Here is a 27,849-nt window from a genome sequence, read left to right as displayed (position 1 = left end):
CCGGCCGCCTCGCCAAGCAGCTCTTCCAAAATTGCACAAAAGAGCCGTGAACCCAAAGGCTGCGATGACGCGACTTTTCAATTCACCCATTGTGACGCTGCAGGAAAAGTTACATAAGCCACTGACGGCTTTTGGAGCGCTTTAGAAAGCGAACATTAAAATTAACCCGGAGCGGGAAAAAAAAAAAAAAGCCAACAAAAAAAAAACACCCTTTCCCTGTTCCCCGAGGCGCTCCGCCCGCGGGGCTCGGTGCGGAGAGGCAGCGGTGGCGCAAACCCCGCGGACGGAGCGCGGTGCGGACGGACGGGATGCGCTGGGACGGGGGCGGCTGTCACGGGGCTGTCATGGGGCTGTCACCGGCCTGTCGCCGGGCTGTGACCGGGGCTGGCAGAGTCCTGCTGCGGGGCTGTGTTTCCGAGCTATGTTTGCAGTGCTGCGCTGTGTTTCTGGGCTGTGTTTGCGGGGATGTTTGAGGGCTGTGTGTGCGGGGCTGTGCTGTGTTTGGGGCTGTGTTTGCGGTGATGTTTGGGGCTGTGTTTGTGGTGATGTTTGCAGGGCCGTGCTGTGTTTGCAGTGATGTTTGGGGCTGTGTTTGCGGGGCTGCACTGTGTTTGCGGTGATGTTTGTGGCTGTTTTTCGGGCTGTGTTTGCAGTGATGTTTGCGGGGCTGTGCTGTGTTCACAGTGATGTTTGGAGGGCTGTGCTTGTGGGGCTGTGCGGTGTTTGCGGTGATGTTTTCGGGCTGTGTTTGCGGTGTGTACTGTGTTTGGGGCTGTGTTTGAGGTGTGTGCTGTGTTTGCAGCGATGTTTGCGGTGCTGTTTTCGGGCTGTGTTTGCAGCGATGTTTGCGGTGCTGTTTTCGGGCTGTGTTTGCGGTGTGTGCTGTGTTTGTGGCTGTGTTTGCAGCGATGTTTGCAGTGATGTTTGGGGCTCTGTTTGCGGTGTGTGCTGTGTTTGCGGTGCTGTTTTCGGGCTGTGTTTGCGGTGCTGTTTTCGGGCTGTGTTTGCGGTGTGTGCTGTGTTTGGGGCTGTGTTTGCAGTGATGTTTGCGGTGCTGTTTTCGCGGTGTGTGCTGTGTTTGGGGCTGTGTTTGCGGTGCTGTTTTCGGGCTGTGTTTGCGGGGCGGTCCCGCGGGGGCCGTTCCGGCGCGGGGCGGGGCGGCGCGAGGCAGGTGCGGGGCGGGGGCGCGCGCGCGCCGCGTGCGTGAAGTCACCTCTGCCGTCACGGCGGGCGCCGCCCCCTCGCGCGCGCTCTTCCCGCGCGGCCCTTTCTGCCTTAAAAGGACAATGGGGCGCGCGCAGCCGGCCGGGCCCGATTGATGAGAAACGGAGCCGTGGGAACGGCGCCTGCGCAGAGCGGCCGAGGGGCGGGCCCGGTGGGCGGGGCGTGGGGGGGCTCGCGCGGCCGCCCGCACCGGCGGCAGAGCGCGGGGAGGCGGGAGCGCGCGCACGGCGGGAGCGCCGCGCTCCGCACGGACGGGAGTTGGTGGGCGCAGCGCGGCGGTGAGTGATGCCTTCCCTGCTTGCTTCTTGTTGTTCGGGGTGGCTTTTTGTTCTGTGTTGTTCGCTCTTGGTGGGTTTTCTTTTCTTTTTTTTTTTTTTTGGGAGGTGTTGGGATTTAATTTATTTTTTTTCCAGTAGCCGGTGGTTTATGTTCATTCCAAGTTACCCCCCGGAGCTTGTCCGCAGTTTTTGCAGCGGCAAAAAGACTTTGCCGCCTTGAAACACTTTGACACGCGTGTGGCTGCTGCGAGCGGCGTTGCGCCCGGTTTTTTCTTCCATGAGTAGAGTTTTAAAGGATGCGCGAGCGGAGAGGAACGCCTCCCGCATTGTTGCGGACCCATCCCTGGAACTCTGACTTCTTCCCCCCCCCATCCCAAAGTACGATTAAATCTCCAAGTCTTTAGGAGGAAAGAGTAGCCAGTTCTCCATAATTTAACTCCGCAGGCAGTCTCAAGATGCGGAGCGGGTTTGGAAAACCGGGCTGTTTGGCGATGACGGGCTGCAGGGCGCCTTTCCCGGGCCGCGGCTGCCCTGGCTCGCCACGCGGGTGGCGCGGCCCCGCCGGTGCGGAGCGGGTGCCGCAGGTGCGGCCCCGGCGCGCCCCGCAGCGCACACCTGTAGCGCCCGCGCTCAACTTGGTGCCAGCGGCGCGGCGGAGGGGAGGGGGACCCGCCGGTGCCCGCCATCCCTTCCTCGCCGTGTTTCACGTGGGGAGAGCGGGGCACTTCTTATTGTTTCCAGTTATCGCTGGTAATTGCGGGGGAGTCCGAGTCCGTGCACGCTGCCCAGGAGCAGACCGTGCGGCCGTGGGCTGGCGGGACACGTGCTGTCGGTCGCGCAGGTCGCGGCGTGGGGCCTTCCCCGTGCTGCCCCCGGCCCGGTGCGCGGCGTTGCCGGCGTGGGGCCGGTGCGGCGGGCGGCGATGGCGTCCCGCCGCTCCCGTAGCTCGGTGCCGGTGCGAGCGGCTCCCGTTCCTGCCGGCGCCAACAAGTTTTAACTCGGGGCTCCGGAGGGCGGCGGGGCGGGCGGCGTGCCCCCGGCGCGGCACGTAGGCAGCGCCCGGCTGCAGGAAAACAAAGGGCTCGCATGTGCTGCGGGCGGCGCGGCTCCCCGGCGCGCCGGGGCACAGCGCTGCTCCGCGCCCGGAGGGGGGCTCGGCCCGGCGGTGCCGGGTGCCGCTGGGGTGACACTTGTCGTGCGCGGGACGCTGCTTTTTAGGGGCTGCCCGCCGGTTTTGGAGGAGTTTGCAGGGGCGGTGAAACTTTGGCTGCCGGCGCGCTCCGCACGGCTCCGCGCTGCGCGCACGGCGCTGGGGCGGGCAGGGCCCGGCGGCCGCCCCGGGGCCGCCCCGCGCTCCGGGGTCCGCCTCGCCCCCGTTACGGCGTGCCCGTGTTGCCGGGAGGTCCGCGACGGCCCTTTGAAGTGAAACTGTTGCCATGTTTGAATTACGTCAGGGCCGAGCCATGAGGAACCGGCGCGGGGCGGGGGGGAAGGACGGCGGGCGGCGGGGCACGGTGGGCACCGCGGCGGAACGGGGCTCCCGGGGCTCGGCGGGGCGGCCGCCGCTCCGTCGCCGCTTCCCGCCGCTCCCCCCGCGCCGGATGGGGCGGCTGCTCCGCGGCCGCGTGGTGGGGCGGCGTTTGCAGCGCGGGGGCCGCCTCGCAGCGCCCACCTCCGCGCTCGGGGCTTTCCTCCCTGGCGCGCCGCCTTCCCCTTCCTGTGCTCTTCTCATTTATTTGTGATTTCGCCCGTCCTTCGGCGAGTCGAGCGCTCGGCAGGGCCGGGAGGGGCCGTGGGCACCCGCGTGTGCGCTCCCGCGGCTCCACCTGACCGGCGGGGCCGCCCGCCAAAGTAGGTCGTGTGCCCCGGGGGGGTCTTTGTTCCCGGCTCCGGCCGCCGGCGCTAATGGGGGAGCGGGGCCGTGCCCGGGGCCACGCGGTGGCCCGAGTTCTGCCGTTCTGGGGCGTTTTTCACCGTTGTTATTCAGGGTTTGGTGGGGTTTTGTTTTGTTTTAAAGTCGCCGCGTTGCGCCAGGAAAGCGCTCCCCGTTGCGCTCTCGCTTTGGCGAGATAAAAGTTGCCGTCTGCTCTCGTAGCCCCCTGTCCGGGTGCGTGCAGCTGATGAGGGGATTTAAAGGGACCTGCCAAACCTGTTGTTTACGCAGCGAGCGGGGCTGAATCCCGCCTGCCCCGGAGCCCCCCCAGCGGCGCGTTCCTGGCGGGAACAACCCCGGTTCATCCTACAAAGAGCCTCGTCCCCGACTCCTGGCCCGTCCTTCGGACCGAAATTACCCAATTTACATGACAATTGCTAAAAGCTTGGGCGCTGTGGCTGTGCAGGGCTGCCGATGCAGGATGCTGCCGTGCCCTGAACACGTGTCTGCGCTGGAGGCCGGGCCGTGCCACCGGCCCCTCGTGGCTGGGGAGCGGCAGGAGAAGGCCCAGCGTCCTGCCCTGAGCCCACAACTGCAACAGCAGTGGTTGTGCTTCAGCACAGCCTGTGATGCTCTTTTTTACTTTGATTGGGCACTTAGGAAGGTGGCAGGCTGACAGCCGGGCTTCACACGAGTGTTTCGCTCTTTGGACAAGGCAGTCGGTGAGGGTGATGGTTCCTCAGCAAACTCCTTTCCTGCTTGCTTCCAAAGCTGAGACTGCTCCTGGCAGTGTGCACCCCCTTCTCACCACCCTGCAGGCAGACAGATCCACTGTGTGCTTTACAGCTTTTTAAAATTAGAGATTGCACAAACTGTGCGCCATAGGTTTCCAGTTCGCTGTCTGTCCCTCTCTTCTGATACCATGTGGACACTCAGCTCCTTTGGTACACAGGTGAGCTCTAGGTTTCCTGGGATCTGTGGTACCTGGTAGAAAAGCAGCAAGTAACAAGTCGGGATTTTCAAACACACCCACAGGCATGCAACATCCAGCTCCCACTGAAAGTAGGTGGGATTGAGTGCCAGAGCCTCTGGGAAAAATTCCTCCTCACTTCATTCTCTAAAAGAAGCTAATTGCCGATGTATTGAGTCTTCCTTTGAGAAGAAAATATCAGTGACTTCTTTGTAGAAGACGTTAAAAAAAGCTGATAAATTCACAGAGGCTAAAAATAAAGTTAAAACTGTGACGATTTGTTGTCTCACTCATGCCGAACAGCTCTTTCTGTGTTACCTAACTCTGCTTTGCATTGATTCTTAGCACCTCATTTCTTGTACCTCTCTCATAATGACATGAACAACATCCGCAGGGTCCTACTTGACAATCAGCTTCATTCTTGCACCCCCTGTAGCACTTGCTTTTTAACACAAAGAAGAAGCCAGTGAGCTGGGGACTTGAAAATTGCCCAGGCAGGGCTCCATTTCACAACTCAAGCCTTTGCATTTCTGTAGAATGTGCTCAGTCCAAAGTCCAAGTGAAATGACCAGTAATACTGCTTAAGGACACGGAAAAGTATCCTTTTTAATGAAGTCACTTCAGTTGTTCTGCCAAATAATTACTGCTCCTTCTGTTTAAGTCCCCATCCAGGTATGTTGTCCTCTTTAAAAACAACATAAAAGAACCTGGCCAGAAAACACAAACCAAAGCTGTTGTGTCTCATGATGTGAAGTGGCTGTGATGCTTTTTCAGTAGCAGGTGCTCGCAGACGGCATCATCACAGCTGTGGTGACTGCACCCAGATAAGCATCTCAGCCTGAACTCCTGCACATGTCTGAGAACATCCCAGTTTTCTCTGCTGGGCTCGGGCTCAGGCTGAACGTGGTGTGTAAGTTATGCAATAGGAGTTTCAGGCAGGGGGAAGTCATCTTTCAAGCTGGAATGTCTGCAGGTGGGACAGGTTTGGAAGTTTTTTCCCCCTTATGCAAATCTTGCTGATTATTGTTTTCATGCTTTGGCCTATCCCTTCTGGAGCATGAACCACATGGCAGCTCAGAGGAACACCCACGTGGCTTAGCCTTTCAGTTCTCTAGCTCAAATGAGTTTGGAACTTCCTTCCCAGGGAAGATCCAACAGGTGAGTACGCTTCTTTATGACTTGACTGCTTCTGCAAATGTAACTAGGAACAGCTTGTGATCCAGCTAGGATGCCATGGAGACTCGGACATGGGAAAGAAGTGTCCAATTTGATTTTTGATACATGCTTAATAGTTGCTGCTAGGTGCACTGGGTGTGCTGAGATTTCACTTACAACAGTAGCTGTGGACATCTACCAGCAAAAGAGTGACTTGCTTATTTTGTCAGAGGAGAGATTCCTGAAGATGTGGTTTTCACCTTTTCTGGTTTTGCTGAACTCATCAAGTGAAAGCATGCTGTGACATTCAGATGTTCCTGGTAAATACAGCTTTCCTCCCAAGTAAAGTTGTTTTGGGTGGAGAGAGGAAGGAAAGTGCAAGGAAAATCTGAGGATACAGGGGACCAGAAGAGTGTACAGTATGCACAGTTCCAAGGTTATGATTGTTGGTTATTGGTGCTTCTGTTTTGAACTATAGGGAGAGATGACAGTAAAAAATATTTTTGAAGATACTGAAGTTGCATTTTCAGATTACTCCAATTAGATTGGTCTCTTACCATTCTTGGAGCATTCTGGCTCTGTGCATGTTAAAATATTCTTTTTTTTTTTTTTTTTTTTTTGAGGGATCCAATCTTAACTTCTCTTCCAAGGGTTTTTTGCAGCAGCCTGTGAACTCAGGGGAGGTATGTTTATGTTGAGCCTCTGATACAGATCAGTTCCTCTGTTGATGTACAGTTCTCTGTCTTGCAGTTGATTTGCAGTAGAGGTATTGCAGTTTATTTCAGCAGAGGGACAGGCTCAAGAATTTATTGTGAGATGGGTGACTCTGCCTCTGGCGCCGTGGACAGCTCTGGAAGCATTTTTCATGTGTGTGCATGTGCCTGGGTGTATGCTCCTGCAGATGCAAAAGCCTGAGCACCTATGTTCTTTCTATATTAAGGCATCTGTTTAGTTCCCTTTAAAAGAGAAAAAAAATGTAATTTTGGCTGTGTTTCTTAGTTCCAGTGAAATGCTGTAGGGATGACAATTGTGAGATTTTTACTTTTGACAGGAACCGGCTGCATCAAGGTATGTAGGGTAGATGGTATTTTTCTTCAGCCCAGCTTCAGGGAGGCTGTGCCAAGGCTGTTGTGTACGCAGAAAGGGAAATCAAATCGTTGTTCTCCTCTCTGGCAAAGGTACTGGCAGTTCTGGGTTGCACAAAGGATGAATGATCCCGGGTCAGAGAGGGGAGATGGGAAGAGAGGAGGATACTGTGTATTTGCACTGGCGCGCCTCTGCTCCTCTGTAACTCCAGGGATTGTTTCTCTTTCAGCTTTGCAAAAAGCAGGTGAGCGTGTTCGTTCCCACTGGCCTGGTAATTGTGTTACAAAGTGAGACGTGCCTGTCTTCTAGGAATTCCATCCTTTCTATTATAAAAGGTTTTCATTCTTCTTGGGTGATCAGAAAGAATGCAGAAGGAATCTGGAAAAGCAAATGAAAGTGGCTCGGCTTACTCTGAGATCTGAAAGAGTTCAGAAGTTCTTCCCTAACTTGAAAACTTAATGAGCATCTGAAGCAATGCCTCCTTTTAATTTAGATCATCAAATTAAATTTTGCAAAGAAAATTAAGCACCGAATTCTAGTCCTGACAGGTAACAAAAACATGAAACCATTTTCACACACATGCTTCTTTGTACCAGCCTTTCACAAAGGTAATAAGCAGGGTGTGGGGATTTTTTTTTTTTTTTTTTTTTTTTTTTATTTCCCACTACTTTTTCTCTTCCTGACTTTACCATTCTCTTTTGCAAGACAAGTTTCTATTTTTGATGCTGCTTTTTCAAAAGTGAGAGAGCAGAAAAATGGTGAGAGCACTTTCCTGGGGACTTTTCTGAGTCCATTCAGGTTGCTAAGGCAGTTATATAAAGCAGAGCTTGAGGGAATAACAACTTCTGCATGGAGAAGCTGTGGAGAGGGACACCAGGAAGGGAAGAGGATCACCTTTCCCCTGCCTTGGGGGAATACTGCTTTCTCACTAGTGCAGATAGTTCTTCATTTCTGCAGAATGACAGATAATGCTCTGCTGAGATTTCTGATTCTTTTTTTGAGATCTGTCCCTTTCACTTCTGTGCAACTGCTGATACATTTTTATAACATGCTTAAATTTGGCAAATAATAACAAAGTTAAATAGCATTAATGGCATGCTTAAATTTGGCAGAATTATGTTGTGTAATGCTTTTTAACTTCTAGGCAAGTTACTTCGTTTCTACTTGCCATCTTTTTTATCTGTCCCAAATTTTGTTGAAGTTCCACAGCTAAGATTCAGGTGTTAGGGCAGCTGGCATCCTAACTGCCTGCTTCTAATTCAATATCTAAATTGCAAAGCTTTCAAGTTAAACCTTTTAAATGGCACAGTCATATTTACTTCTAAGCCCATATTAGCTATTAAGGTCTCCAGCTGACAGAAAATTGAGTGTATAATGGTCAAATGGCAACTGTTTAGGATTAAATGTGTAACTGGACTGACGCCTTCCATTTATGACTGCACTTGGATGCAGTTGTCAGAGAAGTCTGTTTAACTTGTGGTTTTGCTACTAGCTCTTCCCCATTCAGGCATGATGTGTGGTAATACCACTGCTGACCATTCATCAAGTGGGAAACAGATGGCACTAGTTTCCCTTCTATTGAAGGATGGTGTTGAAAGGCTGCTCCTGTGAGAATGGTAGCAATGATGCAAGCCAAAATATTTTCAGAATGTATGTGTTTTCCAGTCTTTGCCAGAACATTGATTGTAAAACATGCATCTTATTCTACTGTGGTGTATTCTACTGTGGTACCAGCTGGTGACAGAGATCATCTTATCACTGCTGGATTCCTAGAAGAAACTTGGTTAGAAAGTAAACTGCATTGTTGGTAGTTGTTTCTTGACATGTAGCAGTCAAGATTTTCTTGCCATTTAAGTTTGGCAGCACGGGAGAACTTTGTGTCCGCAATTAGTCTTTGACTTTCTAAAGAAAAGTACCAGACCACAGATTTAACATTGGAGTAGTCATGCAACATCTAAAACTGCTGTTTGGAAGTTGAAAATTCCCAGGTGAGCACGCTGTTGGATCTCCAGAGGCTTGTTGAGCAATGTCCTCAAGAGTATCTCCTGAAGCAGCACATCAGGTGCTAAGAAACTAAATACTCAGAGTGTTTGCCTAGATACTCTGTTGTTTATTTCCTTGACAAGCCAGGAATATTTGCCTGATTTGGCTGTGCATTCATTTGCTGCACAGCCAGCAGAGGCTGAGGGTAGTTCTGAGAGTAACCATCCCTCCATGAGTCCATTCAGCAGGTCACTATTAGATACCTTCTTTTACTTACTAGATCTACTCCTGGCCTTCAGGCCAATGCTGTACTAATACAGGGAGCAGTGAATCTCCTAAAAGGCCTGACACCATTTGGGGTGACTTTGCTGGATATTTGCACAAGTTAACCTCGGGAGAACGTAGCCCTAGGTGAGCTCCTTGTGCTGTAAATGTGAAGAAAGGAATTCAGCACTTGAAGCCTGTGGAAGACAGCATGACCTGGGACAGGAGGGAAGGAAGGACTTATCCTCTCCATCTCTCTCCTAGGCCTGGAGGATCTCCTTGGCATTCAGCTTGAGCAAGTGCCTTGCCATCAACAGGCTCTACAAGTCAAGGCAAGCTTTATGGAGAGTTGAGTTTTCCTAAATGTTGGTGCAGTAGTAATTGCAAAGAGCCACAACCTCAGTGAGCCCCAAGTGGTCTCTGTATGCTAGACTGAAATGCACACTTTCAGCTGGAAACAGGTTCCTTGATGGATTTTGTGTCAGAGTATTAGCCAACAATATTGGATACAGTTTTTACTTTTCTCTTGCTCTCGGGAGTCTGGGAAACTGCATGTTTATTCTGCCATGCTCCTGTACTCTTGGTCTTCCCCCCTGGGGTAGGGGGATGTGTTTTCACCTCTGCACAGGACTGTGCCTGGTCCTGGGTGGTTCCCTAGCTTTTGCTGTGGTCCCACAGAAGTGTGCAGGATCTTTTCCTGTTGCACACCATCCCCCTGTCAGTCAGGTGAGTGTGATGCTGGGTATGATCATTTTGTGGAAGCATGTTTCTGACCTCACCTGAACCTGTCTTTCAAAATATTTTATTGCCATAATGATGTGGCAAGTCCTGGCAGTGTAAGCACAAGATTTCAGATGATTTTTCTCTGTACCACTGGAGGGTAAAAGGATTACAGCCCTTACCTTTCTGAAGGTGGAAGATTTGGGGACAGATGTCTATGGCACAAATGTTAACCAGTAACCTGAATTGGGTTACTGGGACTTGGTAGTACCTGGGACTGAGAAGTGACTGAGAAGTGACTGAATTCCCCCTCAGTTGCTCCTCTCCTGAAAGTCCTTCCTGAGCTGCTGGGTCATTCAGTTTTTTTTTTTTTTTTTTGGTCAGCTTCTTAATGAATTCAGCAGCTTGGCCTTTGTTAAGGAAAGAGAGGGAAATGTTGTGTTATTTGCATGGCTCCATCCAATTTTAATTTTTTTTTTAAGTAGTGGGAACCTATTCTCCTGGAGCTTCCTGCAGCCTGTGCCCCCCTCTCTGAGCCCTTGGTGTGTGGTGAGCAGCAGAGGTGGCTGCTCGCTCCTTGCAGCAGGTGGTGGAGGCAAACCTTGCAGCAGGCTCTGCTCAAAAGAGAACATCTTGGAACAGTCCCTGCCTGCATTATGAGACTGATGCTGTGTGGCCTGTGAGGACTTGCTGTGTGTCCAGGCCCGGTGCCAGGGGAGCAGCAGCTTTGCTCAGTTGTTGGTTTGGGTTTTTGAAGCGCTGTGGGAACCCTGTTTGCTCTGACTGTGCTCAAGCTGTGTCAGACTGTGCCACGACCAACTTAGGGGAGAGCTGGTTTGGTGGGGGGTCATGGTGGCTGCAGTGGCTAACTTGAGAAGTTTCTGCCTGGAAAATGCCTCCACTGTATGATACCTGCTCTGATAGCAAATCCCATCCTTGGTGTACTGAAAAGAATAGGAGCAGGAGGGCATTCTCAGCTTGCTGGGCTGGCACCAAGTGTGCAGAGCTGGTGGTTTCAAAGCAGCAACTTCCCTGTGACTGGGGTTCCATCCTTTTGGCAGGGCATGTGTGCTAGGCACATGCTGAGATGCGCCCCAGGGTCCTGCTCCCTGGCCTTTCTTTCCTAGCTCGGTTTCCTTCCCATGGAAAGCAGGGTGGGGAAGGCAGGAGGCTGAGAACAGAGCGTGTGCTGACATGGAGCTGGGATGCTCACCCAGGCCCTGAGAACAGAGAAGTGCTCCCGGGTCCTGCAGTGCAGACAGGGCCATTGAGGGCTGGGTGCGACTCCACCCTGCTGTTTTTAGAGCAGCTTTTCAGGTATGTCTGCCCTACAGCCCGGGGGTATGACTGCAGCTCATTTAAAATCACTCCTACTCACTCTCAGCAAAGTTTGCCAGGGGTGTTTCCAACAGCACCGGTGGTGGTGGTGGTGGTGGTGATGAAGTAGTTCAGTGACCCAGAGTTCAGCTGCCAGCTCCTTATCCATGGCTTGGACACAGGGGCTGTCCTGCAGCCTGCTCTGCCACATGCACAGGCCTCTCAGTGGCCAGGTTGGCTGCATTCTCACATCTGGGCTTTGCTGCCTCTAGATGTGCCCTTGGAGTAGATTTCTGCAGTAAATGAGCTTGTTACGGGTCCTGCTGGGTATTGCTTAATATTCCAGCTGTTGATTATATAATTTTCTTAACAACTGCATTCTAGGTGCATCTGTTCTTCTGAGGCAACGTGGGATGAAAAAACTATGCCCTAATCTAGCATAGATTTTTTTTCTTTCATTATCTAACAGTGATAATTAACACCAGTTTCTGTTTGTTTTCACAGGAGGGTACAGCAGGGAGGAAAAGATGTTTGGCTTTCACAAACCGAAGATGTACCGGAGTATAGAGGGCTGCTGTATTTGCAGAGCTAAGTCTTCCAGTTCTCGTTTCACTGACAGCAAACGTTATGAAAAGGATTTCCAGAATTGTTTTGGGTAAGATTCCCACCTTGGTCAGCAGTTTTGGCATTGATCTCTAAGCTGCAAACCTGATGTAGTGTCCTTCTTGCTCTGAAAGCCTGAAAGATTAGGTGTGTAAACACCTACGTAAAATAATGAACTCTACACATCCATGGGGGCTTTCTGTGGGTCTGAAAATTCAAGAATGTTAGATAAAACTTGATGAGTAAATATTTAGCAGTTTCAGCAGGGTTTATGCAGAGTACCCTGTTACAAATATCGGTGTCTTTGTTCAAATAGGACATAGCAATGTGTTATTAAAACTTCTCATTGGAAAACCATTCTCTTGAAAAGTGATTAGCTTTCCAGTTAGGTAATGTTACTTGAAGGCACTGGTAAATAAAACTACAAATACTAGAGATTTCTTGTACCAGTTACTGTGACCTTTCAAATTTTTTTGAATACTTTTGAAGAGCTTTGAAATTTTGTATAAAATTCAGAAAATTTTCCCGCTTTTTCTAGAAACACTCTTTTCATGTAGTGAACTTTAGAGTGCTTTGTATTTACCTTGGATTTTTGTACACAAGTCTGGTGCTGGCAGTTTTCCTTATCATATTTCTTCACTACTGTCCTTGGCAGTCAAAGGCTGTGTGCAGATCCATTGCTTTTTTTTTTTTTGGTGGTTGTTGTTTTTAACTGCAGCAAAGCATTTTGCAGTTTACCATGACCATTGATGTTGTGCTATCTGAAATATGTTTGCCAAGGTAAAAATGCAGACTGACCACTGGGCAAATAATGGTTTTCTGAGCCTGCCTCATTCATCTATAAATGATCCAAAGGCTTTCTATTTAATTGGCTGAAAGATTCTGCAGTGTTTCCCTGTTATATTTCTTTTAGCATGGATTAGCAGTAGAGATGGTTCCTGAGGAAAGCTTGTTAGAGGGAGCAAATATTGCTGTCATTCCAGTGAGTGCTGTTTCTGAAATCTTATCCTGTGCTCGTGTGGGAGTGTGTTAGGTGATGTTTGTTACTCATCCTTGAAGCTCTGTGGGAAAGTTAAGACCTGAGCAAGCTTTTGATGTTTGTTCCCAAGTGTACGTTTGAATAACATGATTATTCCTCCTGCTCCGAACGAACCAATCCACTGCAATTGTGTCTTGGTTTTGGGGGAAAAGATTCCAAAACCTGCAGGTGATGGGACTGTTGTCTTCAGTGCCCCTCTGGAGGCAGATGGTGACACCTTTTTATTTCTGTGTGGACGAGTGCTTCCTGAAACTGAGACCTGATCTTTAAATGGCACTGTTTGAGCATCCCAGATTAACTGTAATGTCAGAAAAACAGATTTTCAGAACCCTTCTTATTCATCAATTTTTATCCTTCTTGCTGTTAGCAAGTGGGGGTGTGCTTTTTTTAACTGTTGTTAAGTGATCTTTGCTTTTGTTTTTGCCAGGCTCCATGAGGCTCGCTCAGGAGATATTTGCAATGCCTGTGTTCTTTTGGTGAAAAGATGGAAAAAATTACCAGCAGGATCCAAAAAAAACTGGAATCACGTTAGTAATTCATTTCTCTTCTGCCCCAAAACAAACTCTTTCTAGAGAGGAGAGGTGCTGGCAGGGGTTTGGGGTTTGCTCTTTCAGCCACGCATCTCTAAATCCTTTCTGGAGTATTTACTACAGTGTGGCTCCTGCCTGCTTATGTGCAAATGCTGATTGTGCAAGCCTGAGATGCAGTCACAGACCAACTTGCCTTGTAATTCCTTGCTTTCAAAAGCTCATAACTTTGTCCAAAAGTCTCTTATGACATTAAAAAAAAAAAAAAAAACCAACCCAAAAAACAAATCAAGTTTGGCCTTTATCCAAAATTGGTTGGATTTTTTTTCCCCAAACAAAGTGACTTGCTCAAGCAACACATTAATCAATCTCATTTTAATTACAATGACTAATAATCTTGCAGCTATTTTCACTCATATCTTCTGTTTTGATATGTCTAATTCAATTCAGGCCTAAGGCTGGGAGGATGATCAGGATTCTTTGTGTAATTTTTATCCAGGATGCCTTGACAGTAATGGGAGCCATAACTATGGTTATTATACTACCACTAGCTTTGCTCAAAAGTTAAATTTATGACTAAAAAAAGCTCCAAAAAAACCACAGAGCAAACGCTTGGCAGACACTCCTAACTGGACCTGTATTAACTTAAACAATTATTTGGTTCTAAACTGAATGTGTTAAAATGGGAAGTTGGCAAAAGTAGAACCAAATGTGCTTTTTAAACTAGTTTGCCATGTTTTCCTGCAGGCTCAGCCTCTTGCAGAGGCAGAGATTTAGCCAGATTTAAATGAAACTGGAGAGTGTCAGTGCACAGAACTGCCTTGGATTAACTAAGGGGGTTTGGAACACCTTCTGCTAAGTCAGTACCTGTGTCTTGACTCTGGCAATAATACCTCAGCACGATGCACAAGTATTCAGACATGCATTTTCTCTGTCCTAGGTGGTAGATGCCAGGGCTGGACCCAGCCTTAAAACAACATTGAAACCAAAGAAAATGAAAACCCTCTCTGGAAGCAGAATAAAGAGCAATCAAATCAGCAAACTGCAAAAGGAATTCAAGCGGCACAGTAAGTGGATCCAGAGAGATTCTGGCAGTAAACTTCAGCCTCCCCTAACACAGCTCACTGTGAACTGGCCAAGATGAATCACTGCCTAGATTTGGTTGTGTGCACTCCCACATTTGGGCTCTCCCTGTTTTCACAGCTTCTTATCCTCTGAGAGTTTTGGGAGGGTGTGGAATGAGAAGGAAGAGCTTGTGTGCAGGGTGGCCTGCAAGGCAGGTGGGGAAGTGGCAAGGGGGCATGAGGAGTCTGGCTTGAAAGTGCAGGCAGTTGAAGCTTATGTCCAACACTTAAATGACACATCTCTAGAAAGAACATCTTGGGCAAAGACCTCTTTGAAACTGAAGCTGGAAGAGGCTTCTTCCTGCTTTCAGTAAAGTGCTGTGGCCATTTTCAGCTCTCTTTTCCCAAAAAACATTGCAGTCTTTTTCTTCCATACGTACTTTTAAACATAGATTTAGCCCCCACCCCCTTAAATTCCTACCATGTTTCCTTACATCTTCCTCTGCCAGTCTCAGTGATTTCTTTCCAGTAGTATAAGGACTCTCCAAAGAGATTTGGATTCATAGCTTTCCAACAAAACCATCTGCCAGTTATGCTCTAAATGTGTGTCAGTACTTAAGGCTTTTCTTCTAAAGCAAACCTTCCAGCTTCTTCACTGTTGCTGACCTGGTCTCTCTCTTTCAATTATCCTGCCTAGTCAGAAGGAGAAGTCTCCAAAGAATCAGTGAAGGCCCTGACCCAATGAGCTTTTATCTCCTCACTCAAGGCACTGCAGTTAATTTAATGTTGTCACTGTAGCTGCCAGAGATGGCAGCTGAAAGGTGGGAGAGCAGACACTGTTAAGGTGTGTGTCTGCACTGGGTCTGTAGTTCCTGGTCTTGATCCAGCAAAAGCTCAACACTACCTAACACATAATGACACTATAGAATATATATAAAATGGACTATTGGGAAGAGCTTTGCAGCACTTTACCTGAAAGGATGAGAAAGAAAATGTACAGTGAGAGAGAGTCTGGAGCACTGATCTTCACTGTCTTGAGGGATCTCCCAGTGATTTCAGAGCGTGGCTAGGTGTGAGAGCCAGAAACTGAAGCCTGATCCTGAACCTCTATCCAATCCCTCATGTACAAGGACTCCTTCCACTTCTGAAGGCTCTTTCACAAATCCTGACACTCTCTATGCTGAAACAGGCAGGAGCAAGTGAAATAAATGGATTGTCATTGTTAGGTTTTTCTTGTTAATTGAAGCACCTCTGTACCTCTGCTCCCAATCCACAGGTCAGGAGGAGGGTAAGTCATTGGATGCATGTCCTGACCCTTGCATTTCCTCTTTGCCCTGCAGATTCTGATGCCCACAGCACAACTTCAAGTGCCTCCCCAGCTCAGTCGCCCTGTTACAGCAACCAGTCGGACGACGGCTCTGACACGGAGCTGAGCGCTGGGGCCAGCAGAACACCAGTGTTCTCCTTCCTAGATCTCACCTACTGGAAAAGGTAAAAAGCAGCAGAACCTGCCCTCTGTGCAGGCAGCAAGCTCACTTTGCATACATGCTGCCTGATTCTGCCTCTTCATCCTGATCTGGTATAAGGGTATAATTTGCAGCACCTGTCTGTTCATGCTTGGAAAGAAGTGCCTTGTGTTTAAGGCATTTTCCCCTATCTCCCTTCAGTTCCCTAAACATTAAAACAGTTGCTGGGAAATATTTTTGCTGGTTTTGGGAATAGCAGATTATATTTCTGTCTGTCATTATCTCTTATTAAAACTATGCCCTGTAGATATGATGTGTTGCTACATACAAGAGTGCTCCCAGCTTGCCAGCAAACACAGCATTTGATTTGGTTGACCTGTGATGGTAGTCATTTGGAAAAAAAAAAAAAAGCAACCAAAAACCTGGAGTGGGAGGAAAACCACAATGTTTTCTGGGAGCTGACGAGCTTGTTATCTTTTATTGCATGTTGTGACACAGTAATCCCTTGTTTAGCTAATTGCTCAATTGAAATTGTTGTGACTTTGCTGCCTCCTCTCAAATAATATTTGCAAGTGCATTGTAGCCAAGGTTAGTTCAGACCAGATGGTTGTGTCTGAAACTTCTCTGGGAAGCAAAGTTGGAGACTTGGTTTTTGTTTAGACATGTTTGGGTTTTTTCTTTGTTGGTTGCCCCCCCCAAAGACTTGTTGTAGATTTAGACACAGACCTGTTTTCTCTTTGTGAGCAGTCTTTTTGCCATGTCCTCTGGGCTGGAAGCTCAATAAAGCAGTGTCTGGGGTCAGACTTGCTTTTTTGCATGGTTGTGAATTCTGTATATTCTAAACAAAGTATCTGTCTCCCTGCCATTTCTTCCAGGCAAAAGGTCTGCTGTGGAATTATTTACAAAGGGCGTTTTGGAGAAGTCCTCATAGACACTCATCTCTTCAAACCTTGTTGTAGCAATAAAAAGTCTGCCACTGAAAAGCCAGAACAAGAAGGACCCCAATCTCCAGCAATCTCCACCCAAGAGGAGTGGTGACTTCCTTGGATAGCTGCAGAAGGTTATACAGATCCTCTTATTCTCTGGAAAAATACTAGAAAAGTGACTGTTCACTTTGGACACCTGCTATGCTGCCAAAAGACTATTCCCTGGAACTGTTTTGGGTTTTACTGCTACGATTCCACAAACTCTGAAGCCAGTTTGTATCCTTTCAGAAAGACTGTACATAATATTTAAGATGCTATGGAACACTTGGCAAAGCTGAATGCTGCTGCAAGGTTGTCTAATTTTCCCCCACACTCACTTCCCAAGTGAAAATGGATGGGGTTTGTATATTAAAGTATATGTAGTTCATGTTTCTGTACTGAAAGAAGCAGTGGTTGGAAGCCTTTTGGTTTTTTTGTTTTTGGTTTTTTTTTAATTTCTTTAAAAGTTGGTTGGCAAACTTCCTAAATTCCCAAGAAAATATTTCATTCTTAGACATGTATGAGTCAATAAGATGAATTAATACATAGAAATGTTATAAGTCACCTCTCTAGTTATATAAATATATATTTTTGAAGGTGTGGCGATTTCACCCTGTACTACTGACATAACAAAGACAAATATTTCATCCCTCCCATGTGGCACAGACTGGTAATCTGCAGACATCTCTACTTCAAGTGGTAGCTATCTGAGAAGGCCTCCAGCATAAAAGTGCTCTTGAGAAGGGGTGGGAGAGTTCCCCACCTTTAGCTAAGGGTTAAGATTTACCTAAGAACTGAACATGCAAAATGGGAGGTTGCTTTTTTTTAAGCCAGCAGCAGGCACCCTGGGCTTGATGTTAGTAACCCCTGGTGGTTAGAGATGGACCAAGAAACCCCTTGATGCCCAAGTCAGGTGTAGATGGCAGCCAAAACTGAGTAACTGCTCTCTGTAGGACCGGTGCAGCTGAAATGTGACCACAAACAAGACTCCTCCTGGTTTTGGACCTGACAAAGAACCAAACCCCTTGCTAAGCACATTAGGCTCTGGTCCAGGGACATAATCTGGTTGCAGCCTGGGGTTTGGATTCACAATAACTGTTTTGAAACCCTTCCTCTGCAGTGCTTCTCTGTGTTTGGGTTTTGTTGGTTTTTGGGTTTGTTTTTTTTTTTTTTTCCATTTGTTTGTTTAAGCAACTGCCAGGTCAACACATTTGTGAATACTGAATCTGAAAAGTTCTGCTAAGAATGGTGCTGTGCTGAATCAAGGCAGCAGCTCTGTTTGCATATGTGATCAAAAGATAATACTTTCTACACCGATTCCCAGACAAGCTCATGTGACACTCCTTCAAACTCTGCTTTGCCTCTAGGGTGGAAGCAGCTTCCTGAAAGGTTGTGCTGCAGTTTTAGCTCCCAGTTGCTTCACGTTCCTTTTATGAAGGTTTTACTTGTGTGAGTTGGGAATTCTGCTTTTTGTTTGGTTGGTTTTTTCCTGGTTTTAGAGGGAGGGAGGATTGGTTTTTACTATTACTCTTTTGGGATATCCTACAATGGATTGCTACATGGTGTGATTCTTGTGGTGTCCTGTGTAGGGCCAGGAGTTGGAGTTGGTCCTGATGGGTCTCTCAACTCAGCATATTCTATGATTCTAAGCTTTCCTTTTTTGTGAGAGTCATTGGCATAATACTGTGGTGGGTAGGGTTTAGGACTGGATTTCCATGTAGTCTCGGTTCCTGAAACAGGAATACTTAGCAAATGAAAATATAGATAGGGAAAGATATGCAGGTTTTAAGAGGAGCCTCTACCCTCAAAGCTTTTTTTTTCTTTCTTTTTTCCTCTCCTGTTGGGTCAGCCAATCTCTGGAGAGAAAGAAAATCAGGGGAAACAGGGCTTTGACTTATCACAGCCTTACAGCTTAAAGCTTTCCTTGGACTCATTTTGTTTTTCCTAAACTCTGGGGCTCTTAAGGGAGGACAAAGCTGCTTACCTTGCTTTTATTCTCAACCAAATAGAATCGTTCAGGTTGGAAAAGACCGAAGCCCATTGAGTCCAGCCATAGCTACAATGGATACTTGATTGTATAAAGGCATAACTAGGTTGGTCAGGTCTAATAAGGGCTTGAGCAAGAGTCCTCACTGTGTTTGCAGACACCTATTTCATGTGAATTTGTGTTTTCAGCATCAGTAATTCTGTACACCTAAAGAAGGCTGCAGTGTTGGTGGTAGGATGTGCTCTGATACGGATCATCTCTTCTGTATTTATTTATTTATTGCTAGATTTCAACCGCCAGCTGCTTCCCCTACTCCCTCCCACCTCTTCCATTCCCGGTAGTAATGCAAAATGAGTAGTCATGCACTTTGTATTAATGTATTAGAAATCTATGGAACCTGTTTTGTACTTTTATACTGTTCAGACACTTGTAATCCAAACTTTGTTTTTACTAGGGTAATGAATAAATTTAGTCTTATTTAGAAAATAAGCAACTTCTCATGTGTTTATTTCAGCTCTGTTCTTCTGTTAATTAGATTTAGTGTTGGAGCCAGCCCAGGCAACCCATGTTTCTATTTGAACAAGACCAAGCCTCTTTTTTGAGGGGGTGTGAGGTAATTCCCTTCCTATTTAATTTGGAAAGAAGAGCAGAGCAAGGGAAGGAGGTGGTGTTTGTTATGACAGACAGCTGTCTCAGGGCAGAGTCACAGAGCTTCCCCCTGGCACTGCCTGTGTGGCAGGCATTCCTTTACTGGCAGTGGGTGGTGCTGGCATTCCATGGGGCCTTGCTCTCTGTCTAGCTCACCAGCATTCATCAAAGGCCAGCTGAAGTAACAGCATTGAAGGGCTGGTGCTGACAGCATTTGGAAACATCCCTTCCCAAATCCAGAGGAGTTGTGGAAGAGCCTTGTGCTGCTCTGTTGAAGCTGGAGCCTGGTGTGTGTCCCTTCCCACGGTAGGCATAGGCAGCTGGATGAGCTCCAGCAGACTGGTGGGAGCAAGGTCTCTGGTAGGAGCTGTCAGTGAGTAACTGAGTTTAGAAGATAATGGGGAAAACATTGCAACCTCAAGCACGATGTCTTGTTGCAAGAGGCTACTTTGGACTTATGTGGAGATGCTGATTTATTCCTGCTGATGTGTTGGCTGTTTTCTTACAAACTGAGCACGATGATATTCAGAGATCCATGTAGAAATAATTTCAGAAAACTCTGCATAGACTGCCAGATTGTAAGACAATAGCATCTGGTTTTGACATATTTGCATTATCTGCTGTAGATAATAAACATCTAAACATACCTTGCCTAAACATACCTTGGGCATAATTCAGTTCACCTAACATGTAAAGTCTATGTACACTCACTGAGGAGAAGCAGATGCACTAAAAAGTGGTTTAAAACAGGTCACCTACTGTGTAATCCATTATTTGCAACTTTCCACCCTGTTTCAATTAGTTCCTTTTCTCACTCTCCCTTAGTCTGCTGCTGCACACCAGTGACTGCAGCTACAGTCAGGGTAACCTCTGGGTGCTGAGGGCATCTGTGCTGATGGATAGAGGAGTTTGTGGGGCAGAAAACCCAACAGGGTTACAGCTGTGGAGGAGGAAGCTCCTCTGGGAACAATGGGGAGGCATCTTCAGAGCAATGGGAAACAAAATCCTGGGTGTAAAGCCCTCCTGTGTTTCACCTGGCTGAGCTGTCACAATGACAAGTGTGGCATTGCTAAAATGCTTCACAAAGCACACACTATAAAGGTGCTTTACAGAGGATTGTATTGAAAGATGAGAAAAACACTGCATGGGACAAGAAGATATTTTGTTGGTGGTCACCAGTGGACCATGGTTTCCAAAGCCTGAGCTGGGCATCCAGTTCTGCTGCTGCAGCATGCAATGGCAAAGTCTGCTTTTGTGTGGTGCTGCATGAAGAGTAATCTTATTCTGATTTGTACAATTTTGAAGCCTCTGTATCTTCTACAACACTGAACCTGAGACATGTTTTCTGAGCAGATGACTGGGTCCCATCCAGTCCCAGTGACCAAAAAATTACAGCTCTTCTCAAGTCATATAAAAACTTCATTTGAATGTAATGTAAGAAAAAGGGAAACTAAATGGCTCTTGTATCACCGAACACAATTTTTTAGGTTGTCCAGATCAGGGGTAAGAGCAGTCTGACATGTATTCTGCAGACCTGGTCCTGAAAGTGTCAATGCCAGAGACACAACTAACTCCTTTTTGGCTTTTTTTAAGCTTTCTGTCTCTTTCCCTGGACATCTGTCCATGAAGAGGAGAGGGAGCATGTGTCCAGCTTCTGTCCAGCTCCTTGTTCTCAGACACTGGAAGTGGCACCAGAGAAATGCTGCTGGCTTCCTCCATAGAAACAGTCTACAGTAAAGCAACACAAAACCAGTGCTCCTTTACAAACCCTCCTATATGTAGGGTTTGTAAAAATGTTGTGGCACTATTTGGTCGTGGTGGGCATCATGTTGCCAACCCAGCCTTTTCAGGAAATCCCATTTTGATCTTTGGTGGCATTTCTATTGGAAATTCCATGTTTGTGTAGACCAGCAGCAGCTTTGATCTCCATTAATGGAGTAAGTTATGTGTCTATAGAGAAGTTACACATTCTGAGAATAAAAAGGTAAGCAGAACCCTTGTGTACTCCAAATCCTGAATGTGCTTGAAATGAATGCGACACTAACATTTCATGCCACCTATCATTGTGAATTTAGGTTTTGTACCTCTTTTATATTTATTAATGAGACTTATTTGGCAAATACTTTCTACTGTATCTGAGAGAGAGGTTATCACTACAGGAGTGTGGGACATTCCTTGCCATTGCCTCTGGCCCAGCAGAAGAGTGACTGGAAAGGGACAGACTGCCCAGGCATCCTAACCCTCAGTTCTGGGTGTGGGAAGGGGCTGCTCATGATCCTGCTCAGCCCTTGCCCTCGCTGCTGGTGTCTCAGCACCACAGACTTGGTTTCATATCTCAACTGCAGCCTTGGCCCAGCATCCCTACAGAAGCCAGAGGATGGGAGAGCCCTGGAAATGGACAGGAAAACATGCCGTAGCTGAGACTTGGAGAGGAATGGGGGGATCGGGCACTCTGAGCGCTGCAGAGAAGGGGGTGGCACGGGTGGCTCTCACTGCCGACCTCTACAGCACGGCCTGACAACACCAGGGAGACCACGGCCGTTTATGAGGAGGTTGGAAAACCTCAGTCCCCGACGGCCCCGTGGGAGCCACCGGGGCCGCCCCGTGCCGCGGACGGGGCGCGGCCCCCGCCGCTCCCGGGGCCGCCAGGTGGCGCCGGCCCGGCCCGGCCCGGAGCTGGGAGGCAGCGGCAGCGCCCGGTCCGGGTACAGCATCCCCGCCGTGCCCAGGGGCAGTGCCAGCGTCCAGGGCATTCCCGGCTGCGGGTACAGCATCCCCGCCGTGCCCAGGGGCAGTGCCAGCGTCCTGGGCATTGCCAGCTGTGGGTACAGCATCCCTGCCGTGCCCAGCTGCAGTGCCAGCGTCCCGGGCATTGCCAGCTGTGGGCACAGCATCCCCGCCGTGCCCAGGGGCAGTGCCAGCGTCCCGGGCATTCCCGGCTGCGGGTAGAGCATCCCTGCCGTGCCCAGAGACAGTGCCAGCGTCCCGGGCATTCCCGGCTGTGGGCACGGCATGCCCGCCGTGCCCAGGGGTAGTGCCAGCATCTCGGGCATTCCCGGCTGCGGGCACAGCATCCCCGCCGTGCCCAGGGGTAGTGCCAGCATCTCGGGCATTCCCGGCTGCGGGCACAGCATCCCTGCCGTGCCCAGCTGCAGTGCCAGCGTCCCGGGCATTCCCGGCTGCGGGCACAGCATCCCTGCCGTGCCCAGCTGCAGTGCCAGCGTCCCGGGCATTCCCGGCTGCGGGCACAGCATCCCTGCCGTGCCCAGCTGCAGTGCCAGTGCTCCTTTCCCTCTGCAGTCCCGGCGGAGCCCCGGGATCGAGCCGGGAGCTGTCGCGGCTCAGGCATCGCCGGCAGCGCTCGGCTCTCCGCCCCGCACCGGCACGGCCGGTCCCGCTCTCCCGCTGAAAAACCGAGCGCAGACATCAGCGCTGCTCTTCCTTGCTCACAGGCGCGGGAAATTAATTGCCTTAATTTCATCTCGGCAAAGACTTATTGGACACAAAAGAAAAAAAAAAAAAAAGAAGAGACAGAAAGAGCAAGTTTTTACCTGGGCAAACATAAGTTCATGGTTGTCAGCCTGAGTAAATTAGTGTCATTGTGTCACCCAAGCCAGGTGGCACCAGATTTGGCCCGGGTGCTGCTGTTCTGAGGATGTGTGGATGTGTCTGCCCTGTGAGGTTCTGAGAGCAGCTCTCTGCTTGGCCAACCTCCACAGCAAAGTAGGGCACAGGCCCAGCACTGCTGCAGGCTGGGACACATGGCAGGCAATTTTCTTAGAAGCTGGGCTGGAGATACTTCCCTGCTGCCAGGTCTGTTCCCAGGAATTTTAACCTAGCAAGTGTTTCACCTGACATCTAGGCAGTAACTGCTTCCTGATGGCTCTGCCTGATCAAGGAGCTGGATCCTGGGTGTTTGCCTCCAAGTGATGATCTCTGAGCTCCCCTTCTGCCTGAAATGAAATGACCAAGGACTGTGACCTCTTCCCTATCACCTGTAACTGTGAAAGAAATAGATCTTATATCCACCTACAGGCTTTTCTCAACTCTGCTTTAGGGAGAGCACACATCTGGTCACAAACCAGTAGGTGGGCTTTGCTGCTACATTGGGAGGCTCTGGCATTCCATGTTGCCCCATAACTGCTGTCATGCCTTCTGTGATTTTTTTCCTTCAAGAAATGGAAGTGCAGGACATGCAAGAAGCACACATGGCATCTAAAACCTGCAGAGCACTGGGCCAAATCCTGCTCAAAGATGCAGGCCACTGCAATCACCAATCACACTCAAAAGGCCCTGTTCTTTCATCTGAGAACAGGTGCAAATTAAATGGCTGTGAAATTTACAGCTGATTCCCAGACACTACGTAACCAGAATCAACAACTTCTGTTCCACTCCAACGAGATTTCATATCCATGTGCTCCTGCTGCTCATTAACATTGCCTTAATTAGGCCACTGCATTCCACAGCAGTCTGGTGCTGCTGCAGCAGAGTTCTGATCTGGTGGGATGAGGTCTTCCACCTGCTTGAGAAACCTCACTAAGTAATTGGGAAAGTGCAGTGGATTGAATCCAGGTGAAGCATCACAGGTCAGTCACTAATGGCTCCTCACAAGGATTGCCACCTTGTGAGGAACTGGAGAGCAAACCACAACCTTTACAGAAAGGCTGCCATCTGGTAATGGTGGAGCACATTACCCGAGGACCTAATTAGATTTATGTAAATTATTAACAGTAAATGCAGCCTCTTTATGCCTGATTTACCAAAATGCCCGTGATCCAACCCTTTCACAGAATCACTAGGTTGGAAGAGACCTTCAAGATCACCAAGTCCAACCCATCTCCTAACACCTCAACTAAACCATGGCAACTGAGTGCCACATCCAATCTTTTAAACACATCCAGGGATGGTGACCTCCCGGGGCAGACAATTCCCTGTGGCTCAGGGGACTCTGTGCCAAGGAACCCTGCTGGGGGGTTGCAGTGCCATGTGTGTCAGTGTGACAGGCTGCACCTGCAGAGGGCTGCTCCATGCGTGCACAAAGCAATGTGCCCGGGGCACAGCAGTGGCATGTGTGCCACACAGCCAGTCCGTGGCCTCCTGCTGAGCCAGCCATAGAGGCAGAAATGCCAGGGGAGGAAACAAAACAAGATAGGCATTGTTCCTGAAGCTGCTGTGGCAGAGACACTACTGCAGTTGTGTCCTGAAGGGGCATTAGATTTATTGTGCTCCTTTATGTCCCACTGAAACTTTTTCCAGGAAAATTGGAACCTGTTTACTCCTTTTTTCTTTCTTTTTTTTTTTCCTTTCTGCTATTTTCATATTCTAAAGTTCCAGAGTTTCTAGAAATTTCAGAATAGTCGTGAACAGGGATCAAGACACCCTAGAAAGAAAAACCTGAGTAAAATCTAACCATGTTGTCTACTAACTCTCCTAAGTAACATCACCCGCATAGTCTGATCCTGTCCCCTCTTTTCTCCCTTTCTCTCAGCTTTGTCTCTTTTAGTGTTTCTGTCATTTTTGTCTAGCCTGTTGGACACACTTTTAAAGTCTGAGTGATAACTAATCATCCTGGGTTTGCCGCTGACTCTGCAGCTTTGGGGGTAGATGGCAGTCCTGGCACCAGCTGAATGTTTGAGACAAAGATCACGTGGAAAGCGGGAACAGAGAATCCACATGGATTTCATGGGAAGGCTAAGCAAACGTGCCTCTTAAAAAAAAAAAAACAACAGAAAAGAGAACGTTTTGTAAATGAAGGATAAGATGGGCTTTTTTCTAAATGAAGGAAAAGATGTTTTTTGCCTAAATGTAAACAGGAGTATAATGCATGCTTCTATTGCAGGTGAGGAATGGGCGTTTAGGAAGGGTCTGGGAGAGTATGGATATAAGTGGGAATACTGAATAGGAGGAGAGCTGAGAAGCGTCAGGACCTGAACAACTTTTCAGTAGTGCTCGCACACAGCAACCATCAGTTGTCTCCTCTGGAAGGCCCCCATGGGGAGGCGGGAGGCAGGAGAGCCTGTCCTGCTGTGTGTCCGCAGCTTTCCGCGGCAGACAGACAGACAGACAGACAGACGGGCTTTATCCTCTGTGCCAGCGAGTGCAGAGCGCATCCCTCTGCAGCACCTCTGCTGGCTTACCCGGGCTAACCCCAGGCTATTGTCCGTGCCTGTGTGCCCGTGTGCCGATGGCAGCGTGGGGACAGCTCTGGCTTTGTCCCTCGAGCGACCCGCGGGCATCCTTCACAGCCAACCTTACCTGCAGGCTGCACAGAAAGGAAGCTGAAACTAAATAGGACTGATTTCACTTCCATGCAGAAAAGTGTAATGCAGAGCTTTGTAGGCTTTGAGGGGCCAGGGAGAAGTTTTGGAGGTGAAATTTTTGCCGTGTGGTTTGGAAGGAGATTCTGGTGCTGGGGTATATAGTGAGATTTGATTTGATTTTCTAGCACAAAAATGTCAGGAAAATCATGCCTTCTCCTTTCATATTAGTGCTTTACTGCGTCCTGCATCTTTTGAATGAGGTTAAAAGCAGCAATGTCTGTGAGCTGTGAACCATGAGGTGGATTTCTCCTGATATTCTGATGTGGAGATTATGTACCTGTGAGCTGGCCAAAGTGAAAGGACAGTGTTTGTATAAGGGATTATGCATTCTGCCTGCCTGTGGCTGCAGAGGAATGAACCCACTCCATTAGCCAGGATGGGTGCTCTCATAGCTCTGTGCTCTGTAATGAGTATGGAAATGGTATTTTAAACTGTAAATTATTGCCTGTCTCCTTGTTTAGAGGAGTCTGGCCAGTTATTGCCAAGTTATTGGCTAAACCTAGTGAGAAGGCAGTACAAAAATTGTGCTGTCGGTCTGCTTTTGTCTCAACAAAAAAAGTGAAAACTGCATCTTTTTGTTTCAGTCTTTTCTCTCATTTATAGTCTAGCAATAGTGTAAGTTGTATGTGTATGTGCATGAGATGGGGGTTTACCCAGGCTCCTTGCTAACTTTATAAAGCTGTCCCTTCCCCTTGGAATTTCCACCTAATTTCAATTTTTTTTAACTTCAGGTTTTCTAAAAGCTTGTTTGGTTTTTTGAAATAAAAACCAAACAAAAAACCCCCACCAATGCCAGACAAACAAAACCAATATACAAATTAATAGTGGATATTAGCTGACTACTGCTTGTTTTCAGCCATAGCTCTTATAAGTACAGCAGTTGTTGTGAGCAACCACTGAGAAACACTAAGAAAAATGAGATTTCTGTTTTCAGCACTGTCTTTCTGTCATCTCTTGTAAACTGTAAATTCATTTAAATTTTCAGGTTAGTTGAGAACTTATGTCCAACAGAATAAGTAAGTTTGGCTTTTAAAAACCCCAGATATTCATCATTACTTCTACCTGCCTTAGTGTCTATCAAAAATAAAAAATTCTTCAGTTTTCAGTACATTCATTTAATAATTATAAACATTCACTGGGCTAAAAGGATTCAAAGCAAATTAAATGTGCAAGTAACAAGCCTCATGACTATGCAATGAAGTGGGAAATTTTCAAATCACGGTTTTACAGCATGTGTATGAGTTCACTCTTCTCTATTATCTATTTAGAAATCACTGCCACAACTCTCTTATTAATGTATGAGATAGAACCCAAATGTATAATAATTTCAATCACCTTCATAATTTTTTTAAAGCATTGCTTTAAGACTCTCCATTATCACATGCAAAACTGCAAAGTCGATTCCACTTGATTTATTTCGTATGTTATTCCAACAGCATCACAAACAGTTCATTGTTACGCATCTCTCCAGATAATGAGTTCAAGACATCCTTTCCTTCCCTCCACTTCATGCTGCACATTTCATCATGGGTAATTGTCTGATGGAGAAGGGAAGCAGGTAGCCTGGGGCTATGAGAAAGAAGCAGCATCAATGATGTATTGGACACAGGTCTTATACCCCCTAAGGACCATGGAATATTTGGAGAATGGATTAAAAAAGGAAACAGGATGAAACTAATCAACAGATGATTAAAAAACATAGTTTAACTTCCCTCCCTCATCAGAATGCTATCCATCATCACAGATGTTCTCTCCTAGGGTGGGAAACTTCCAGACAACCATGAGATTCCCATAAAAGGTACTGGATAAAATTAACTGAGCTCTGTCTGAATGCTGCACTTACAGTACTTGCTGGAACAATTAACATGAGTCTAACAAACCACTTATTAACTAATCAGTATATTTTTAAAAGCCTAAGGAAACAAACAAAAAAAATCACATAATGGTGCTAAATTAAATTGGAATAAATTAATTTCTTGTGCACTTAAGCCTGTGCTTTGCTGGATGGGCAGCACACTAATCACATAAAATGCATCTACTTAGAAATACTCCCATTTCTTCTCAATCTACAAAATGTAAACACCCCCTGTTCCTACACACACAGAGTGAAGCACATGTTCCTCTCCTGATGATTGTTATGTAATAGTACAGCAACTTCTTCCTCCTCTGTATATTTGGAGGGGCAGGCTGTTTGGTCAATTTGCTAAAATTCAATCTGCTACTTGACACATTTTTTTATCCTTGATGCCAGTTTTCAAGGGAAGTTCCCATGTGAAGTTCTATTCAACTGCACCTGCTGCCTTGAATGAGTTCCTAATAGCAAGAGTAACATCAGCTAAACATGAAAGAAATTTAGAAAT

At 47.7% G+C, this 27,849-nt stretch overlaps 1 protein-coding gene across 4 annotated transcripts; it reads left to right on the top strand.

Moving 5' to 3' along the window:
• The first annotated feature begins 253 nt into the window (after nt 1-253).
• Nucleotides 254-19,010, top strand: SINHCAF (SIN3-HDAC complex associated factor). Of its 4 annotated transcripts, none has more exons than XM_077178295.1 (6): nt 254-293; nt 11,375-11,525; nt 12,940-13,039; nt 13,980-14,106; nt 15,444-15,594; nt 16,445-19,010. In XM_077178295.1, the coding sequence occupies exons 2-6, from the start codon at nt 11,398-11,400 to the stop codon at nt 16,605-16,607; spliced, it is 669 nt and encodes a 222-aa protein (XP_077034410.1). In that variant the 5' UTR covers nt 254-293; nt 11,375-11,397; the 3' UTR covers nt 16,608-19,010. The 4 variants fall into 4 exon arrangements, with proteins under 4 accessions (XP_077034410.1, XP_054488221.2, XP_077034409.1 ...); XM_054632246.2 differs by lacking the exon at nt 254-293 and adding an exon at nt 322-1,502; XM_077178294.1 differs by lacking the exon at nt 254-293 and adding an exon at nt 4,180-5,503.
• Nucleotides 19,011-27,849: the final 8,839 nt, after the last annotated feature.

Source organism: Agelaius phoeniceus, chromosome 5 (genome assembly GCF_051311805.1).
Source record: "Agelaius phoeniceus isolate bAgePho1 chromosome 5, bAgePho1.hap1, whole genome shotgun sequence".
Classification (NCBI taxonomy): Eukaryota; Metazoa; Chordata; class Aves; order Passeriformes; family Icteridae; genus Agelaius; species Agelaius phoeniceus.
Note: the sequence above shows the minus strand (reverse complement) of the source record. Positions and strands in the feature narration are given on the sequence as shown.